This window comes from Oxyura jamaicensis, chromosome 10 (assembly GCF_011077185.1).
Source record: "Oxyura jamaicensis isolate SHBP4307 breed ruddy duck chromosome 10, BPBGC_Ojam_1.0, whole genome shotgun sequence".
Taxonomy (NCBI): domain Eukaryota; kingdom Metazoa; phylum Chordata; class Aves; order Anseriformes; family Anatidae; genus Oxyura; species Oxyura jamaicensis.
Genome location: NC_048902.1, coordinates 2,070,054 through 2,090,278, shown reverse-complemented (window position 1 = coordinate 2,090,278; position 20,225 = coordinate 2,070,054). Strand labels below are relative to the sequence as shown.

The following is a 20,225-nucleotide window of genomic DNA, read 5'->3' as shown; positions in this document are numbered from 1 at the left end:
TCTGCAGGGCGCCAAGATGCATCGTGCCCCTGCTTAGCCCACCCCAGAGGAGCAACTTTGGAGCAGAGCAAATGGGTTTTCGCAGATAATGCTTTCTCCCAGACTTGTGCAGATGACCCCAGCGTGAGGCGTCAGGGTTATGAGACAGCTCTTGGTTGCATGAGCTGCAGTGGGTTGGATTTTTACATCAAAGTGAGTTTGCAAATCTGTTTCCCGAGTTTCACTCAGAGCTGTGGCCAGGCCCTCGGGGCTCCCTTGGCCACCAGAAGGGCAGAGAAGCCTCCAGTGCCAGTGGCTGGTACCCATATCACGCTGCACCATCGCTGCAGTGCTTGAGGGCTGACTGCAGCTGGGAGTCTCCCGTCCAGAACAAGTGTTTTACTGTGAAAACTTCAGAGATTTGATGGTTATCCCCGTCTTCTGTATGATTTGTTCCTCCAAGACCCAGCAGTGATCTTCACTTCTGCTGAGTACCTCAGGGTATGTGTTAGGCTGGAGGCTGTCCACGCTTTCAAGCCTCAGTCAGATTGAGGATTTCCCAATATGAGGGAGGAAGGGGGTGAGTAATTGATTTTCCAGTTATATTTGGCTATGATAATGTGCAAGAGCTTCAGCTGCTACAGCCCTGGAATTCAAGCCCTGAGTGAATTCATACCTATCTTTATCTGGTGGATATCTTCATACACCGCCCACCTTGGTTTTGCCACCTGCCAACCCTGAAGCAGACTTTGTTGGCCTGCACCATAGACTCATGTTTCTTGGATTAATTCCTACAAGTGACATTACTCACGAACATAAAAGCTTTCTGTGGCAGAGCTTCAGTGCAAGGCTCTCTAACCATCAGCTGTTTGCAGTTCACCAGGTGGCAGAGCGTGTGGAGGCACTGGGCCAGTTTGTGATGAAGACCAGGAGGACGCTGAAGGGCCATGGAAATAAAGTTCTCTGTATGGACTGGTGCAAAGACAAAAGAAGAATTGTGAGCTCTTCCCAGGTATGCCAATGGGCCGATGTTTTCAGAGATACTGTTGAGTGCTAATACAAATCTTCTGGCTGTACTACATACTACTCTTTTCGGGTGACACCTTTGTATAGTGGAAATGTTTTCAAGATGCCCGTAATGCAATTAATTGGCAACATATTTGCTCAGAGAGCACAAATCCAAGTTTCTGAGCATCACTACACATGTCGTAGCTAAGATCAAAAATATTTCTTCTGTGGTCATATACAGGTTTTCCCTGTATTCCCTACTACAAAAGAAAATAGAAGTCATCTGAACCCATTGGACACTTTATTGCCTTGGTCTTTACAGATTCAATATTCAGTAATGATTTCAGTTTAAGCGTTAAGAGAAAACAGTTGGGAAAAGGGAAGAAATGTTGATTCTTCTAGAGATTTCTTTGCACAAAAATTTCTTCAGCAGTCTGTATGATTGGTGCGACCTTGAAAACCTCAAACATCTTGCTAAAACTACTGTATTTACTTGGGCATTTTGAGAAACAGTCCAAACACCTGCTCAAGACCAGTTTCACGAGCTGGAGGAGGTAATAATATGATTACTTTCTAGATTCCCTGGTTCATCGTGAGCCCAGTATAGCAGTGAGTGAGCTTGCTGCATCTCACAGCTGTTCATTGACTTATATGAAATCTGTCAGGGGTCTCACCAGAGGGATAAAAATAGACAATCTGCATTGCAGGCCACCTTCAGTTACTGTGAGAGGCTTTTTAACCATTCATGGTGATTCCAGCAAAGAGAATCAAGGTGTAAATAATTAATGCGACATTTTTAAAGTGGTCAAAATGCCAGTATGTAGATAGAAAGCTAAACAGTGAAGCTGTAATGCATTTATGCATTTCTCAATTTTTTGAAGAACTGTAATGAAGAGAATGCTGTGGCTGAAAGGAGGCAAGAGAGGGCTCAATAGTAATGGTCCTTTACGTGGTGTGTGCTGCAGGTGAAGAAGTTCTCATAAACACACTAGGGAAAGCCCTTTTTTAAAAAAAATCAGTCTTTTAATCCAACATCAGTCAACTCAGAAGGAAATATGCTGTTCTTCTGTTTGAAGAAATAGCTAGCACTATGGAGAAGTGTCTCCTTGGTGCTTCACTGCAATCGTTGTAATGTTGTTAAAATTGAGACAAAAATTGCATGAGACAACAAATCGGGGGATAGAAATGATCAGTGGAGTTTTCTCTACATCTGGGAAGTAAGTTAACAGCTCTCTCTCTGTTTGTGTACTTTCATTTAGGATGGGAAGGTGATTGTGTGGGATTCCTTCACTACCAACAAGGTAGGTGAAACTTCAGCCAAGGTCAGATTTCTGTGTGTACGGCAAACAACAGTGCGGTAAGCTGGAGGGCTGGAGGACTTGCAGGAGGCAGCAGGGTGATGGAATGTCCTGCGTACCTCTAGCAGCACCTCAAAGCAAGGAGCCCAGGACAAACCATCTCCCTTGACCTGTCTCTGAGCAAAGTCCCCATCAGGGCACCAGTATTTATGGTGGTCTCCAGGGCATATTGATCCAGTGGTGTGATGCCCCTGTGCTGGGAGCAACGCCAGGCCAGCAGAGTGGAGGTCCTCCCCGGGTAACAGCTGGGCAAGGTGCCACGGGTGCCATGTGTGAGCATCTGGGATCCTTCAGATATGGTGTTCACTGTGAACACACGTGCTGCTTCTCCAAGCCCCGACAAGGCTGCCTTTCTTACTCTGCTCCATACAGTTGAGAAAAAAGAGCTTGTACGCCTGCATGTGCCACACTGGGGACCTTTTACAGCACCAAGTAACCCCAATAAAATATGCTCTGGGCTCGTGAATAAGGTGGGAAGTGTCAGGGACAGAGTAGCTGTCCACCTGCTGCTCTGCTGGGTTAGAGGAATGGTGGTGTCTGAGTTTTAAAGAGATGTTGTATTTCAGGAACACGCAGTGACGATGCCGTGTACCTGGGTGATGGCATGTGCATACGCCCCGTCTGGATGTGCCATTGCTTGTGGGTAAGTTCCCAGTTTCCTCAGCTGTTTATGCAGAGAGGCTTGGTTTGCAGTGGTCTCCTGGTGCCCTCACGGATGCTGACAGTTAGAAGCTTGCGTGTCTTGATCGTGGATGGGAGGATTACATTCAGTGCCTCTGATCCTAGTCCCATAATGGCTCGTACATTTTATCACCACTGACTTCAGTGCAATAACATCTGTTGTATAAGCATGGTAAATAATCCTCTTTCAGCATTTATATCATGGGTTAGGAATTCTGCATGCATGCATGTTCTCTGTTCCAGTTTGGTGGTGTGTATTGGATATATCTTCTAAGGGAGAGAGTTTTTAACCCTCTGCTTACTTTACTCTCTTTCTTCTAAAAGGTAGAGAAGTAAGTTAGTCTTTAAGGGTTACCAGCACATGAGTAGATCTTGCGAGGATGGGGTGGAGGGAAGTAACCCCATCCTTGATAATAATCTCCAATTTTTTTCTGAGGGCTCAGGCTTGAAAAAAATGAGTTTTTGCAGGGGAGAAAACAAAGAGATTAGAAGTTGGCAAAAGATCTCTTAAAAATGGACTGGGTGGATCAGACAGACAAAACAAGCTTGGGGCAAGAGAAGGAAACAAAGGGAGACTTTACTGTGCAGTCTGCAAATGTGGAAAGAAGACAGACTCCATAAATGTGTGCGGAGGAGGAGTCTGGAAATTGTATGTTTCTTCTGTAACTCAAAAAATTGCAAGAAATCTCTTGTAAGAGAGACAGGGACTGCATATATGCATTGTACTACCTAGTTTTGTATTTCTGTTGTACTGTTGATTAATGCTGTGCACTTAATACAGGGCACAAAAACAGCACCTGGCAGAGTGCCAGGAATCTGGGACCAGGGCATGGCTGATCTACCACAGCTTTAGAAAAGGGCCAGGGTGGGCACATCTGGCCTGGGAGACACATCTGGACTAGTGTAACTGCCCAGGAGGGACACACCAGCTACAGAGGACAGTATTTCTGTTGCCTTTTTTCCAAACTCTCCTAAAAGACCTGTCTTCACGTCCGCTGTTTGCTATACTTTCTTCCATGGGAGTTAAGGTGTATAAGTAATGGTGTTTTGAATATGAATATTCACAATGACAGATGTCAGCAGAAAAATGGCAGTTTGGGTATGAAAAACTAACCCTGAGGTGACTATGTCACCGTCCAGTTTATACTTTCGTGAGATTTCATTCAGTGCCATTTATAAACTAGATGAGGGTAAAAAATACTGAGCTTCAGCTGTTCAAGTGCTGTAACGTAGCCAGCCTGGTAAGGCAGCTGGGGCTTCCCTGTGTGTGGAGATCCTGGACAGCACAATACAGGGAAGCCGGTACTTGTGAGAATTTGGCAGCGCAGCACTGACAGGTGGTTTCCTTCTTATCACCACTCGCCTTTTGTCGTTGCGGTTTTAACCAGTTCTCTCTCTGTTATTGCTATTATTACCCTTTAGTGGCCTGGACAACAAGTGTTCTGTGTACCCTCTGACATTTGACAAAAATGAAAATATGGCTGCAAAGAAGAAATCGGTTGCAATGCACACAAACTACCTGTCTGCCTGCAGCTTCACTAACTCAGACATGCAGGTAAATGCACTCCCTCCCCGCTGCTCGCTGTCCTGCAAAGCCTAACACGAGCTGCACTCGCATCGATGCAAGCAGCCTTCCTTGCTCCAGGGGCATTTCAGCACTCAGGGCCAGGTCCTGTCTCATGCAGGGGCTGCTGGAAAACTCTTGCTGGGGCAACAGACGTGCTGCAAAAGCTTCTGCAAGGAAATGCCTGTAACAGCCCGTGTCCAGGCTGTCATGCTTGCGCCCTGCAAAGACCTGTCCCTTTTGTAGAGGGAGCTTGCTGCTACCCTGGATGTTCTCTGCTCACTGGGTCTGTGCTGGCTTGTGCTTTTAGGAGCTCCAACTAATATAAATAGTTTTGTTTGGTTTTGTTTTTAATACAGCTCAGGTAGGACTAGGTTGGGTGTGTGCTACATCAGCTGGTGGAGTATGTTGTCTACCTGCTTTGCACTGGATGTCTAGCCAGTTTTACTTTAATTCTTAGTATTTTTATTCACACCAAGTGACGTATTTGAACTTGAGGACGGCCCCACAGGGTGAGCCTTTTCCATACATGCCACAGTGTGTTCTCTCAAGGGAAAGGAGTGATGCTAACCCTGTCTCACAGCTTTGGGGCTGGAGCACAGAGGGCCAGTGATTTCTTAAGGTCACAATGGGAGCTGGTGGCAAAGCCAGGAACAAAATGCAGATCATCTGAGGCCAGGCCAGTCTTCCTCTGTAGTGAGTATCTCACCCATTTCTCTAGGAACACAAAAGATGATGAAAGGAGCCAGGATAATCCCCTTGTCCACTCTGTTTTTCAAATTTAATTGAAGTTTAGCTCAGTGCAGCTCTGCAGCAACATAAATGGCAGAAGGGAGCATTTTCATTGCACTGTGTCAGCGGAGCTGCTGGAAAGGGAATACCTCGTTCCCTTCTTGCAGGTATTTGGAGCTCTTCTGAAGCAAATACCAGCTCTGATTGCTTCTATTTCAAGACATGAGATGCCCCCAAGTATGTTGTTATGTGCCATTCTGTGCTTTCTCTAATGACTCGGAGGTGCTAATTCAAGTCTGTTGCCATGGAAACAGGTGATGGACTACCCAGGCTCGGGCGTGCTGAGCCCTGACCTTACTGTGCAGGAGCTTGGCATAATTAGAGCAGAGCCTACGTTAAGTGGAATGGTTTTGTTGAGACACAAAACCAGTATGCTATTTTCTCGTCCATACCTACATACATCATGAAGTAAATCCTATGAAAGGAAAAAACAGTTCTGTATTTTTGTGGTAAAAATAGAAGGAAAAGTTGGGTCCTTTCTTCTCCGTATTTAATAGCAAACTACATTGCTATTGAACGTAATGTATTACTGCTGTTAGATACTACCACAGTGGATTAAGATGCTTTATCTTCATACTTTATATTCATACTATATATTCAGAGACTTTTCTGAAGACTTTGAAAGGAAATTTCTTGTGATTGATAGGCTTAGGTTTTTAAGTGATCATTTATAGCACTATGTATCATTATTTACAATACAGATAAAAAATAAACAATACAAGCAACTGGCTTGGCTAAGCTTCTGTACAGCACTGTAATGTAGGGCAACCTAGAGAATCCCAGATTTCTTCTCTTTTCTCCTTTAAGATAATGGCATGAGAATTAAAATTACTCAGTAACTGAGGATGCACTGTGCAGCAGGCACGCTGCGGGGGCTTTCCCAGCCCTGCCCCGTGCGCGCTGAGCAGCCCTGCTCTCCTGGCTGCTGTCACCTGGGGATCTGCTGCGTCACCTGTCCCGGAGCAGCTGTAGGGCACGGCAGAAACCTCTCCAAGCCCAGAGTCCCCACGACACCCAGTGCTAGTGCTGCAAGTGCTGCTGCTCTGCTTTGGCTGCCCTCCTGAACTAAAGCTCAGTTTTCCCAATGAATGGCAGAAAAGGAGTTGAGGACCTGGTGTGTCTGTGGGCACCCAGCGAGAGAGGAGATCTGGGGCTGTTTGGTCACTGATTAAAGCCAATCTCAGGCTGCACAGGTGCTGAAAGAGGGGCGTCCCATCAGTGTTCCTCACCATGTCTCCGTCCCAGTCCAAGGCGAGCACTGAGCTGCCAGGCTGGGCCACCTGCAGAAATTATCTGTGGCCCCTCAGCGTCTTGCCAGGGAGAGCCTCCCCCACCTCAGTGACACAGAGAGCCTGAGGAGCCTCGCTTCCTAAATTAGGTATCCACTGCTCTGCAGTGCGATAAAGCTCCCCTCGTGACGATGCTCCATGTGTATTAATAGCAGCAGCTAATTGGGATCTCAAGTGTTGTGCGTGGGGCAGGCAGCAGCACTCCCGGTGTGGCAGAGCTGAGAAGCAGGATGTGGCCCATGGAGGTGGCAAAGGGGAGAGCAGGCCCTCACTGCTGCTCCTAGCCCTAGTGCCTGTGCTCGTGGCGAGCTGGGGCCATGTCCCCACTGTCCCCTGCCATGTGCAAGCACCGCCTCTTGGTTTTGGGTGAGGATTCCTGTCCAGTGCTGCCAGAGCCCCTCATGGAGGAAGCCAGAGTCTAAAAGGAAAGATTTTTAATTCCCTTCTGTGTTTTGTTTGTTTGTTTTATAGCTATACCCTGAACTTGAGCCCATTCATTTTGCTTTAAGCATTAGCTGGAGCCCTGGGCTGTCAACAGACCTTTCCCTTACACCTTTAGCTGCTCCTGTTCCCTTCATCTTTCTTCCATACTATTACAAGAGTAAGTCCTCAGACCTGAAAGTCTTCCTCATCCTCAGTACCTTCACTCCTCTATCCAAGTACAAATAGAATAGAGAAATTCATTGATCCAGGCTCAAAAGCAGATCAGAAAGAAAATTCAGGACCTTCTTCAGCTATTATTATCTCAATATACATGTGTTCTGCGGCAGGGTTCAGAACAGGCTGTTCTGCAGCTGTGCAGACCTCTCTTTCTGGGAGGAGTTTTTTGGAGCATATGTCAAACATGATCAGTGTTCATCTTTCATGCAACTCTGAGAATGGTTTCACAATTTTGTGATCATTTTCTTCTTGAAGAGTATTTTCTTTTTAATTTCCAACCACCTACCAGGATCCCCCTGCGTTTCCCCACTGAGCATGGGAATAATCTGTGCCGAAGACTTTGTATGGTTACAGAATCAGAGTATCTTGAGTTGTTCTGTGGTCACCCTTGTCTCTCCCACGCCTGTGTACAGGGACCCATTCAACCTAGAAAATTTGTGTTTGCGTAACAGCTTTGGGCGCCGAGGGGAAATTTGAACACTTGAACATCATCAGGATTTAGCCACAATCACAAGCACCAATCACATGTGCTTTCTACAAATGCTGTAGCAGATGAGAGAAGCTACAAGGTATGTTTGGTCAGTATATGTTCAAGCCATTTTGCACATAAATGGTTTTGGAAAAGTGAGATGTGATAGACTTGTAGACTTGTCAAAAAACTGTCTAGATGGGCTCACTGCCCTTTCAAAAAATCCATGTCTTAAACCCAACTCATTGGCCTTAACCTGGCTATTTGAAGCAGGGAAAAACAACAGCAACAACAACAACAAAACAACCTTAAGGAGTTAAACAAGTATACAGGTACACTAAAACAGGCATACTGAACTCCAACAGTTCTTCGCACAGTTTGAATTCCAACAGCCTAAATATGGATAGGGTGAAATACAGGAGCAGACAGGAATACCAGTCTAGTTCTACCTCCTTTTTGGAGGATTTGGAAATGCCAGCAGATCCCCGGTGGCATCCATTTTTAAACCCTTCTGCACCAAACTGACCATTACTGGAACACTGTGTAGGTACAGCTGTGTCAATATGCCTTTCTTCTCTACTCTCACTTCTTTGCTTAAAAAATAAAAACCACAAACTCTGCTTAGAATGGCATTGCTTTCATGACTTTGATTTATTGTATAATATTTCATGAAATTAAAGTTGTCCTTGGTATATGTACAGGATGACAGTAGTTTCGTTGTAATCATCTTTGTGACCATCTGCTGATTTTTGTGTTGTGACTTTTCTTGCCATGTCCCATAGATTTTGACAGCAAGTGGAGATGGGACTTGTGCTCTATGGGATGTTGAGAGCGGGCAGCTTCTACAGAGTTTCCATGGTCATGGAGCTGACGTCCTGTGCCTGGACCTGGCCCCTTCTGAAACTGGAAATACATTTGTCTCAGGGGTAAGCAGGAACTTTCTATCATAATGTAAAATTAAGGAAAATGGGAGGGAAAAAGCAGCAAAGCAGGAGGCTCAGGATCTTATTGAGGAAGAGTTGGAATATGTAGTGGGAGCCCCAGTGCAACCTTCTCACTGCAAGCACGATTCCCAAGCTGGAGCAAATTAAACCTCTGTCTGTGGGGTCAAACCCACCCCGCCAGTTTGACTGCAGTTCTGCTTACTTAGCAGATTCCACCCCACACCAAAGCAACCCAGCCCGAGATCAAAACACCTCTCCCGGGAAGGGAAGGGCTCAGGGTTAGAGCCTGGGCTCCTAGCACAGGCGGAGGTGGGAGCCCCAGTGGGTGGGAGCCTGGCACAGCAGACAGCCTCCTGCCTTTGGCTCCCTCGTCATGCCCAGCCCTCTGGAGCCGGGCAGGGAGTGCCAGGGCACCGGAGCGGGGCGGTAAATAACGTGCATGCCACTGCGTTGCTCAACCGCTCCCCAGAAACCAGGGGGTAGCTGGGTGCTGGCTAGACCCTCAAACAAGTTGGTGCAAAGAGATGAGGTGTGGCCACATCTTCAGCTGTTGCTGAGTCCCCCGTGCTTTCCAGCGGTGCCAGAGGCTTTTTTTTCCTCTGTCAGTCAAATGCTGCTTGCTCCCCACCGTGCCCCAGAAGAACACACAAACCTCACCAGAGCCACAGGAGTGGTTCTGGGAAAGTACCAGAATCTGGAACTTGTGGACATCTTCCAAATCTTGTCCTGTTGCTGAGGGACTGCTGTCCCCAGGCAGCTAAGCCATGGTCACATAGTAGGGTGGGCAAGGCCCAAAAATAAGCTGGTAGGGTCTCAGCTCCTGTTCAAGGTGGTGCTGGTCTTTCCCACATCAGAAGTGAAGTTTGCAGTAAGATCTGTTAGGAGCTGGGAGATGAACTCTTATCGGAGGCAGGTTGCTACCAGTAACTTTGCTGAAGGTACCTGGTTTCTAAGCCCAGTGCTTGCTGGTGGAAATGGCCCATGTGCCAGAGGGGCACATCGATTAGGGGATTCCACTTGTTGTGCTTGGAGTCACAGTCCTATCCCTACACAATAAACCTCGACCTCCCCAGTTATGGCTCTTTTTATCAAAGCTGGCTGGCCCATCAGGAGCAAAGCCTAGCGTGTTGGCCCAGTTTGCTTGCTGCTAGCTAGCACAGCTGCTCTGAAGCGTGACTGAAAGCTAATTCCATCTGAGCGCGTTTACTCCTCCCGGGCTTTCCTGCCACTGAGCTCACTTCCCAGAAAGGACAGATTGATTCTCCCTGGGAACAGCTCAGCTTATTATAGGGCAAAGAATCGCAAGCAGCTATGGTACTACTAAGAGAATATGTCATACTTGTGTTAGTGTAGCAGCTTGGGCATGTCTGTGTTTACAGTGTCTCAGTTAACTCATCAAATGCAAAACACCACTTCAGTGAAGGTCTGTCCTCTATGAGTCACTGCAGGTACAGCCAAAGCAGTGCAGCCTGATGGTACGGTGTCACGGAGAGACTCCATGTGTATTGTGGCTGTGCAATCCCGTAATCTTGAGCTGAAATAAGCAGTGCCAATGCAACAGCATGGAGTTTGGGAGCTACTGCATTTAGCTACTTAAAAATCACAGCCTGCCTTGTAGATCTAGCTGACCACAGGGCTGAGTCCCAGGCTGTTGTTCTCAGAACCCTTGGAGCGCTGCTGCTTGGGGAAAGTTGGAGAGCACTCGGGGCCATCTCTCCACAAGTGGTTGCTGGTTTCTCCTTCAAACCTTAGGAGTCAAAGCACCAGCTTGTCAGATTGGTCTTGTCCCCAAACACACAGAGGTCAGTAAGAATGGTGCGCATGGAAGCAATGTGAAGGGCTGGGCTTGGGCTGTGGCTGGGCTTCAGGGGGAAATGTGCTGAATCCAAAATCTTCTCTCTGCTGTGTGGTTTCCCCTACACAGAAACACCAAGTTGGTGCTAAGGAACATCACTTCTTTTAAATAATGACATCATTAGTAAAAATCTGGGATTTCATTTTCAGAAAAAGAGAGACTTGAATCGTGAAAGAGACTGTTTAATTTAACTAGCAATTATATTTGCTTAAAAATAAATAATGTGTGGCACGGTTTGATGAGCAGCATGCGCTAGCACAGCAGGAGCAGCAGCTGCCGGGGCTGCGCTGTGCTTCCCACACGGCATGGTGGCAACGGGGACCTGCTCAGAGGGTCTGAGCCTTCCCCGGAGCTGAGCCTACTTACTTACTGCCTTCCCCCAGGTAGGGTCATGTTTATTAAAATCTCACATCACTCTTAAAATAAAAGTTTGTGCTTGTTTTCCTGCTGCCACTGTTGTGACAGCAGCAAGACACTGCAGCTGAGAGCAGGACCAGCCTCATGGTCCTGCAGGCATGAGGTGGTCCTTGCACTGAGGACGTTGCAGGCTACATCGGCTGAGCGCGTTACTCAAAGCATTCGAGGTGCTGAGCACCTCTCAGGAAGCCCTGAGAGATGAATCGTCTTCAAAGCACGGCTTGGGCAGGTTAGAGCTTGACAGTGAGCTGAAACACCATTATGCTGCTTTCCTCATTCCAGCCCTGTCGTTGAGCATGTGGGTGCTGAGCCACGGCAGGAGTTAACTCAGGTGGGAGGATGGGCAAGAGACATTTATTTCAGTTTTGGTGTATGAAAAGCATTTAGCATAAAACTTCTAAGGCTGGTTGTTCATTTTTTATATCAGGCGTGTGAAGTGGTAAGGGAATGAGTCAGTCATGCAGCTCCGTGGTGTGGGGGGACCGCAGACACGGGTACAGGGGCAGCATGAGCAGAGCAGGGCTGTGAGCGCTGGGCAGCGTGGGCCTGCCTGCGCACCACCCCGGTCTGCCGGCACAGCGTCCCCCCTCCAGCACTGCACCTGCTGAGGGTCAGCCTCCAACCTGCAGCTGCACCAGGTTCTGGTGTAGCAGTGTGGCAGGCTCTGGGGCTGCTTTGCTGGTTGATCCCCGTTGGAGCTGTGATGTTCAGAGCCCGGTGAACGTGTAGCAGATACACAGGGGATGAATGCCATTGTTTGCTCTTATGTAGTAAATTTATTTTGTCTTGTTAGGGATGTGACAAGAAAGCCATGGTTTGGGATATGAGGTCTGGTCAGTGTATCCAGTCATTTGAAACCCATGATTCAGATATCAACAGTGTCAGGTCAGTATGTTTGTGGGAGAGGACACATTTGCGATGTTGAGCCATGCACTGGTTCTATTTTTGAAGCCTGGCCTCATCCAAATAATAATGTAATGTATTCTGGTCTTTTTTTTTTTTTTTTTTTTTTTTTTTTTTTACTCATGCACAGATATTACCCAAGTGGAGATGCATTTGCCTCTGGTTCAGACGATGCTACGGTATGTCAATTCAGCAACATAATTTAGGGAAGTTCTGTTACCTCCCAAGTAAGATTTTCCTAAAAGGAAAAATATTCACAGAAGTCTCTAAGTGGCTAAACTGGGCCTTTGACACCAATATTGAAAAAACAATAATGCTTTATTATAATATATATTAAATACTGTATATAGTGCTATAGGAAAAATCTAGTAATGCTTTGTAGGTCACCTCTGCAAAGTTTTCTACACGAGGTACAAATACTCTATTTTGTATGTTTTGAAGTTTCATGATCAAAATTAGTTGTCTTACTGGAAGAGATTTGGCTTCATGTAGCTGTTGGTCACAGTATGGGAGGAACCAGATAAACCCTGCAGCTTGTCAGAAGGAGCGGCGCAGTGCAAGGCATGAAGAGAGCCTGAACGCAGACGTGCACGTCCCAGGCAGTGGAGGGGCCGTGGGCTTAGTGCGGCTCTGGGCAGGTGCAGCCAGCTGGCCTCAGCAGCTCTGTGCATCCTGAGAGCCCAGCGCCAGGTTGGCCCTGGCTGTTCTCCCTGACAGCCTGAGTCACTGTTGCTTCTCACTGCAATGAGTCACGGCATCCAGCTCATCCTTGATGATACAATAGCCCTTCCTGGATCTGAGTTACCCATGAGCAAGCTGCTAGCAGAGTACATATTGACCGTACGTATTGACAGGTGATGTCGGTCAGTACACTGCATGCAAGATGCCACTTACCTCCTGGTGCCCTCAGCCCCCGCTGATGTGCATGGCCGGGGTCTCGCTACAGCTGGTGGGTCCCCAGGGGGGACGAAGCTCTCTGCCTGTATCACAGCCCTGCAGGAGCTGAGCTGGCAGTAAGTGTAACTCAAGAGCAGACCTTCAGGAGGCGCCTGGCACCTTGTTTCTCCTGCTTATTCAAACTGAGCTGTGTGAAGACCATGAACCTTTCTAAAGTACTGTGCCCTAGGAACGTGCTTTGAGACTACTCCCAAACTGTCTCAGCTCAATAGAAACATTCCCTTTTTCTTCACTGGATGTGGAGACCCTCCAAGGCTCTTCTAGAAAGAGTGTGCACGGCTTTAAAAGCTTCTATTATAAATGTATACCTCTAGCTCCGTGGTAAGTCTCTGCACATTTGGATGCAGTACTGTGAGCATTTGAGATGCTGAGAGAGTGAAAAGGAGAAATTGTCCGTCATTAAATTCCAATGAGAGCATTCTTTTTATGCCCAGTACCATGGGCTCTGGGCTCCCGTTTGATTGATTTTTTTTTTCTCTGCTCACTACTCGTGATGCCCCTGACCTGAGTAGGAGAATGGGAAATTCCACCTCTGTAATTTTGGCAGAGGTTTTGGCAGTTTCCGTCTATGTCATTGTTTAAGTGAAGAGGCTGGTGTTTGCAGTGTTCGGGCTGATACGCCGCTGGGTACTTTGACCTGATGCGTATACTGAGGGATTTCGAGGAACACGTAGCTCTGACTGTCTGGAGGGAAGCCATAAAAGCATGCTCACACAGCAGTGCTGTCACCTATGGTGACCCTGACTCCCCATTGGGACAGTCTGATAGAATTAACCGTCAGTGTGGAGCACTGCAAAGCTGGGTGCCACACACCTTGCAGCTTCCCATGGCCCTGCCAGTGAAACAGCCTCTCCTTTCTGTGCAGGCTTGCGTATCAGCCGGTTTTCATGCGTAAAGTATTAATATTAACAAATCCAGCTGCCCAGAGTTTGTTTAAGCTTAACATCTTAAGGAAGGTTCTCAGTTCAGTTGGTTTCACATTTTGATTTCAGGGCTAACAGGCTGCCAGTCGGAATGGCAACGAGGGCCGGTCTGTCTATGCGTTATTTCACGTTAATCACACCAAAGTGTGCTGGCAATAGATAAAAACAGGAAGTCAAGATTGCAGAGTTGATGGGGGATTTTCTGTAAGAAAGGAAAACCAAAGATCTGTAGGAAAGTGTAGCATTTCACTTAAGTTATTTTCATGCATTTTTTTCAGACACACAGACCAGGCTGCTTGCTATCCTGTCTTACAGCAAGGAGCAGTATTCAGGCTGTTCCCCCTGCCATGGGACTGCCGTGAGCACCATGCTGTGTGAGCAGTGTTACCGAAGCCGTGTCTCCAAGGCTCTAGTTATGGCTGAACTGTTGTCCTTAGGAACTGTGCCCCCATGCACAGCCAGTCGGCAAGCAGCAGGATACCCTAACATGTAGGAAACCACAGTGGGGAACCGAGAGAGGAGGCAGAGAGCGGGAGAAATTTCAGTAGGTATCCATGGTCCGAACCCCACCACTTCTCCCTTTACAGCAGGACAGAAAGAAGGCTTAGAGAAAAGGTTTGGAAAAGCAAGTTCTTCGCTCAGTTTATACAAAACTGCCTTGTGGTGTTGCCCATTAACCTCCAGAGGAGTCCCAGTTGCAGCAGGCAAAAGTAACAAAAGGAAAGAAGCCAAGCAGCCATTTCCTGTGATGCCTGCTAGGCTGCAGTCATTCCGACTCTCATTTTTTCAATGAAAGCTAGCCATTGACTCTAGGCTTTACCGAGGCACATGTTGTTTTTGTTTTAATCCTAGTGTCGTTTATATGACCTTCGTGCAGACAGAGAAGTAGCAATCTATTCCAAAGAGAGCATCATTTTCGGAGCGTCCAGTGTGGACTTCTCTCTCAGTGGTGAGACCTGAACTTCAAAGGTTATCGTGGTGTTGGGATTTGTGGCGAACTGTAAAATTTTGTCAGTTTAATTTGATAAAGCATTTCAAAACCAGCACTAAATACCAAAGTCGTTCTCTGTAAAATAAATAAATAAATAAATTACTCTTTAAATTCTCTAGCTGGCTATTGCTTCATTATAGCAATGAAAAGCATTTTTCCGGCTATAATGAAGGTGCAAATATTTCGCTATCAACTAGAGCTGGGCTAGAACTGCACAACAATGATAAAAATGTTCCAAAGGAAACATGAAGTGTAACTTGGATATAAAGTGTGCTTACATAAATAGTTTATAAAAGGATAATAAATGATTAATAGATAGTAAAAGTACATTAAGGATCACAAAGATGGAGCCATTACCATTTTTCACTGCAGATGCAGAGACGTGAGCTTGGGTCTTCCCTCTCCTGCCTCCCCCCCTGCTTCAGCACAGGCACAGAGCTCCCCGGTCAGCCTGCGTGGGGACGAGCGGGTGGCGAGCTGCCCTCTGCCCAGGGCAGAGGCACATGTCTCTCTCTGTGCGTGCCACAGGCACCACAGCTCGTCCCACTGGGGACCATGAATTACTTACCAAATTGTCTACTAAGTGTTCAGCCATTTGTATTCAATGCCTTGAGTAAAGTCTAAGCAAAGTATTATTAGCCTTGATATGCCGTTGAAGTGCTGTTCAGTCTGATGTGGTTTGGACTGATCCCCCGTCTCTAATGACTGAGCAGATTCTGTATAACTTAGCTCAACTTTAGCTATGTTTTCGACTAACTCATTTTATAAATAGCTCAGCGCTTAGTAAGGGTAACCCAGCAGTGAAGCAGGTGTGCCTAACAGGCACAAGGCTGGGGGAAGCAGTGGCCAGGGCTCACTGTACGCAGAGGGCCGCTGTGTATGTCAGTACGGGAGAGCAGGCTTGCCGTTCCTGGGTGTTCGGTGTCCTGCAGAGAGCCCTTGCTGGAGTAAAGACATGTTACCCACTTAAGGGTTTATTTTTTGAAATCTCATTCTCTTTGTAGGTCGTCTGCTGTTTGCAGGTTATAACGATTACACCATCAATGTCTGGGATGTGCTGAAAGGCTCCCGTGTGTCTATTCTGTTTGGACATGAAAATCGTGTCAGCACCTTGCGGGTGTCTCCCGACGGGACGGCGTTCTGCTCAGGGTCCTGGGACCACACGCTCCGAGTAAGCACTGGGAGCACCTGGCTGGGGTGCTTGCTGGCTTCTTTGTTTGTTTTTAAAAAAGAAGGGCGGGGAGAAGGGTTATTACAGGAAAGTGGACTCTAGAGGGACAAGCGAGACTATAAAACCTGCAGCATAAAACATGAACAGAAAATTCAAATTTAAAAATCCCCGCAAAGGGCTAGAAGAAGAACTGTTGAAGTTGAGGGAATTTTGAACTTGCTTGTTAAATAATATCATTGCTGCTGATATTCTGTGCCATTAATCTGACTGCTTGCCAAGTTTTAATAAAGTATTTGAGGGAACAGTCAACGAATTGAATAAATGATTGTTCAATTTTCTTCCTGCAGATCTGGGCTTAACGTGAGATCCTGAATGCAGAATCAAATGAAGACCTGGACTACAAAAACATCATAAAAATGCCCCCCTAATAATCAGATATTCACTACACTACAGAGAGTGACACTGAACCCACAGATTAACACAGCTAGACAGAACATGTAATCTGCTTGAACACTTAGCAAACATCAACTTGTAGTAAAATGAAATGGTTTTAATTCTGTTTTGAAACTATATTCTTTTATTAGAACTAGTTTAGCTAATTATGAAGGGACCTTTCTCTGAAGTTATCTGTATCATAGAAATGAGTATTTCAGTGCACATTATGTATTTATCTGCATGGTTTGAGTTCCTTTTTAAAGCAAAAAAAAAAAAAAAAAGGATTCCTGATTTTATCAGGGTGTAGCACAAGACTTTGGAAGCATTCCATAGTAGTGCATTGAATTCTGGTGTTGAAAAGTGGGAAGAAAAGCAACTCTGACACTTTATGATGGCATGGATACTTTATGGATGACTGAACCTCTGAACCTTGGTAGTAAGTAGAGGCCCTACTGTGAAGTTGCTGGCTGTTGTCATAAAAATGTATTTTTTGTACAAAAAAAAAAAAAAAAATCCTTTCAATCCCTGTTTTTTCCTACCGTCTTTTTAGGTAGAAGTAAGTATTTCATCTCTGTTATCTGAATATAAAAAATCTAGATACACACAATATAATAAACTGCAAATATGAGGAATATAAACATGATTTACATAATCATGAGGTACTATTTAACCAGTAGTTTCTTAGAAATTTTTAATTGTATCACTTGGTGAGTGAATTTTCTTTTACTTAAAGGCTGCTACATGCTAAGCACTGAGGGATACTACACGCTAAGCTCTAACCACCGTTATACTGATGGTCAAATCTTTTCCAAGTCAGTCATAGTCATTCTGTGATCATGATTCTCGCCTGCATCTTGAGCCATTCACACCACTTTTGCAGGGTAACATAGCCTTATATGTGCTTTAAGGCAGCGTATTTCCATTTAAAGATCCTTTTGCAACATCAGAACAGTGTAAGCCCTTGCAAATGCAGGCCAAACCTTACAAGCCAAACTGTACAGTTCTTACTCTAACAGCTCTCATACTGAAGCGAGACAGTTTTGTGGTAGCTGGACTTGAGAATGAAGAACAGTAAGCTGTTGAAGACGTGCTGAGAGCCACAGTCCTGCCAGCATTTAATATTGGGCTCACCAGAGTGCAAGCCCATCAGGGAGCAGCTGGCAGGACTATCCCCATGCAGAGCTGATGCTGTAGAATTCAGATTTATTCAGATAAAGCTGAGATAGAGTTAATTACAGAACCATTTGAAAATTATATCTGCATTCCTACATTGAGAACGCTTGAGACTAGAGCGTGTCACCTTTGCTTATACTGACAGGAGAGAAGTGCTGGAGTAATGCTGGGGGTTTGCACAGCCTGCCCTTCAAAATGCAAGTGATAAGATGCATCTCTGAAAAGATCAAAGATAGGATTTATATTTAGATTGAAACAAGATGAAACAAGCAATCACTGGAGTTGGCTGTTCATGTAAGTTTGATGATAATATCCTCATTCTATCCTAAAACAGGATTTAAAATATATATATATATATATATATATAAAATTGTACCAGAAACAGTCTCCTCGTTCATAAAAACATCAGGTTCCATGAATCCATAACCAGTTAAATTAGAACACTGACATTTGTATCAGCCTTCAGTCCCTAATGAAATTTCTGTTGGTTTTGCTTGGAAAAGTAAGCTCTGATGCTTTGGAATATTTGTGGCAAGCTATCCCTGTAACAAACTGAATGCACTATGAAATTGTAATGTTATATATAGATAGCTCACTGTGCAATATCGAGTCAATATACTGTACACATTTGATCAAAAGATTAATATTAATGTTTAGATAGTATTTATTGGTAAGATATTTATTCCAAACATGCTACATTGTGTTGATACTTATGAATGGCCTAAATACAATAAATTGTATTTTACATACTGAGAACACACACAGTCGTTTTTACCATCAGTCAGGTACTTGCAATGGGAGCTCTTGTTTTCTGTTTTTTGACATTTACTTTATGCAGCATACAGCTTCTTAGGTCATTTGTTCTGCAAAAAGCTAGAGTGAAATCCAGATCTTCCAGACAATTGCTTTTGGAATACCTTCTAGTAATTCCCAGGGTAAGCCACAACAACTGCGAGAGCAGCCCTTGAAAATACTTGAGCCTCCATCTGAGCTCCTTTTGTATTCAGAAGGCCAGAATTCAGGTTGTGTTTTCCTGCTCAGAAGGATCATAGCTAACATGTGATGTTTTCTTTCCAGAAATGACCATACCCAGGAATGTACTGGAAAATGCAAAGTATGTGTTTTGCAAGAGCACGGGATTGTCCTCGCATTGCAGTGCGACGCCAGTGAGAGCAGGGCACTGAAATGCTGTCGAGGGCCCAGGCTGTCGCTGTTTGGGTAAATCCTGTTGCAGCTCATGTTGAGATACAGCAGTTCAGCTTTCTGCCTTGTCAGTAGAGGAGAATTGTGCTGGGATCAGCGGTCCTCCCTGCTTTAACTAAGGTTTTGTGGTCAGCACGAGGGATGTTGGTGGAAGTGCTCAGTTCAGGCGCTGACAAAAGCACCACCTTAATTTAGGCACATTGTTTCATTTCCTTTCCTCTGAGGAGCTGGGGAAAATGCTGAGCCAGCTTACTCCAAGTGGCATCAGTGCCCGCACTGTCACCAGTTTCAGTGAGGATGAGACTGACACTGGATCTTGCACTTCTGTCCTTGCAGGGAGAAATCCCATGGGCATCACTTCAACACCACTACCCGTGGTCTCCTAAGCAGGGCTGTGGGGACTCAGCACCTTTTTGTTCCTGTGGTAACAGTGAAAGCTGCGAACCAGGACAGGCCTGAACTTCCCATCAGATAAAGGAAGACAGAGGAACAGGGCACTAAAATATCCAAAGTATCTCTGACTTGCTAAGGTTGGCAAGGGAGGCTTTGGAAGAGCCTTTTCCTTTCGGAAAAGCGAAGTAGCAGCGTCACAGTGCAGAACCCCAGCACTGGCCTTACCTTTCCGATGACCTCAGCCCGAGCCAGTCCTGAAAAGCTCTGCCAGCTGGCCATAGCCAAGGGAAAAGTACGGTGTGCGAGGGAGGCTGCAGTTCGGGCAGAGTCACTGTCAGACAGCTCCATCCTGTTGAACAAAAATGTTGTATAAACAGGAAGGGTGGAAGAGGATATTGCTAGAGAAATAGCAACCTCTCCCTCTTGCTCTCCTGCCGTGAGGAATGCAATAGGAAATTCCTGCTCCAGGATTAACAATTGTAAGGAAAACTCTAGTTAAAAAGCATGTGTGTAAGGCCCTGGTGAAAAGTTACGTGATTATTCCAGCTACTGCTCTAGCACATAGACGCAGACTAGATTTTTCCAGCTAAAACAAAAACGCCAAATATGGGGATGTAAAACTCCAAGTTTGCCTTAGGAACGAATCTTAAGAGAGCAGGCCAATTCTTGATAGTGATCTGAGAAATTGCAACAGGATCGATTCCAACTATCTATTTTTAGATTTGCTAACCAGGCTTATCAGGGATCGCTGTATGAAAGCGTAAAACCAAGACAGCTGTAATTCAAGATTGGTGAAGGTGAGTGATCCTGTGCTGGTGCGTTGGGCACCTGGAGCCTGTTGTGTGACATGAGTGTGACCCAGGCTGCTGCAGGGCAGGGGATGAGCCAGTCCTAGGCAGCTGCAGCAGCACCTTTCCCCAGTGCTGGCCACGCTGTGCTCTGGCCTGCCTCAGCTGGATGCTGGCATGGAGCAGGAGGCAAAAGCATGGTGAGTGTGGTTGTGTTAGTACCTGCTCCGGGCCCTGCTGTAGATCTCGGGGTCGTAGTTATGAGCCTGGAT

The 20,225-nt window shown here is 45.9% G+C and overlaps 1 protein-coding gene and 1 long non-coding RNA gene across 3 annotated transcripts in view; one reads left to right on the top strand and one right to left on the bottom strand.

Moving 5' to 3' along the window:
• The window catches only part of GNB5 (G protein subunit beta 5), a 25,922-nt gene extending 7,600 nt beyond the window's left edge, over window positions 1-18,322 (top strand). The window contains exons 3-12 of one of the 2 annotated variants that reach the window (XM_035335731.1): window positions 855-991; window positions 2,247-2,288; window positions 2,912-2,988; window positions 4,449-4,581; window positions 8,583-8,726; window positions 11,810-11,901; window positions 12,050-12,098; window positions 14,652-14,748; window positions 15,795-15,961; window positions 16,309-18,322. In XM_035335731.1, coding sequence (XP_035191622.1) covers window positions 855-991; window positions 2,247-2,288; window positions 2,912-2,988; window positions 4,449-4,581; window positions 8,583-8,726; window positions 11,810-11,901; window positions 12,050-12,098; window positions 14,652-14,748; window positions 15,795-15,961; window positions 16,309-16,320 — 950 coding nt within the window. In that variant the 3' untranslated portion in view covers window positions 16,321-18,322. The remainder of the gene's footprint in view (window positions 1-854; window positions 992-2,246; window positions 2,289-2,911; window positions 2,989-4,448; window positions 4,582-8,582; window positions 8,727-11,809; window positions 11,902-12,049; window positions 12,099-14,651; window positions 14,749-15,794; window positions 15,962-16,308) is intronic. The other variant, XM_035335730.1, reaches the window with a different exon arrangement.
• Window positions 18,202-20,225, bottom strand: LOC118172062. Its single transcript, XR_004753542.1, has 2 exons — window positions 20,176-20,225; window positions 18,202-19,514 (listed from the first exon to the last, which is right to left on the bottom strand). It is a non-coding gene; the product is annotated as an uncharacterized LOC118172062 (long non-coding RNA).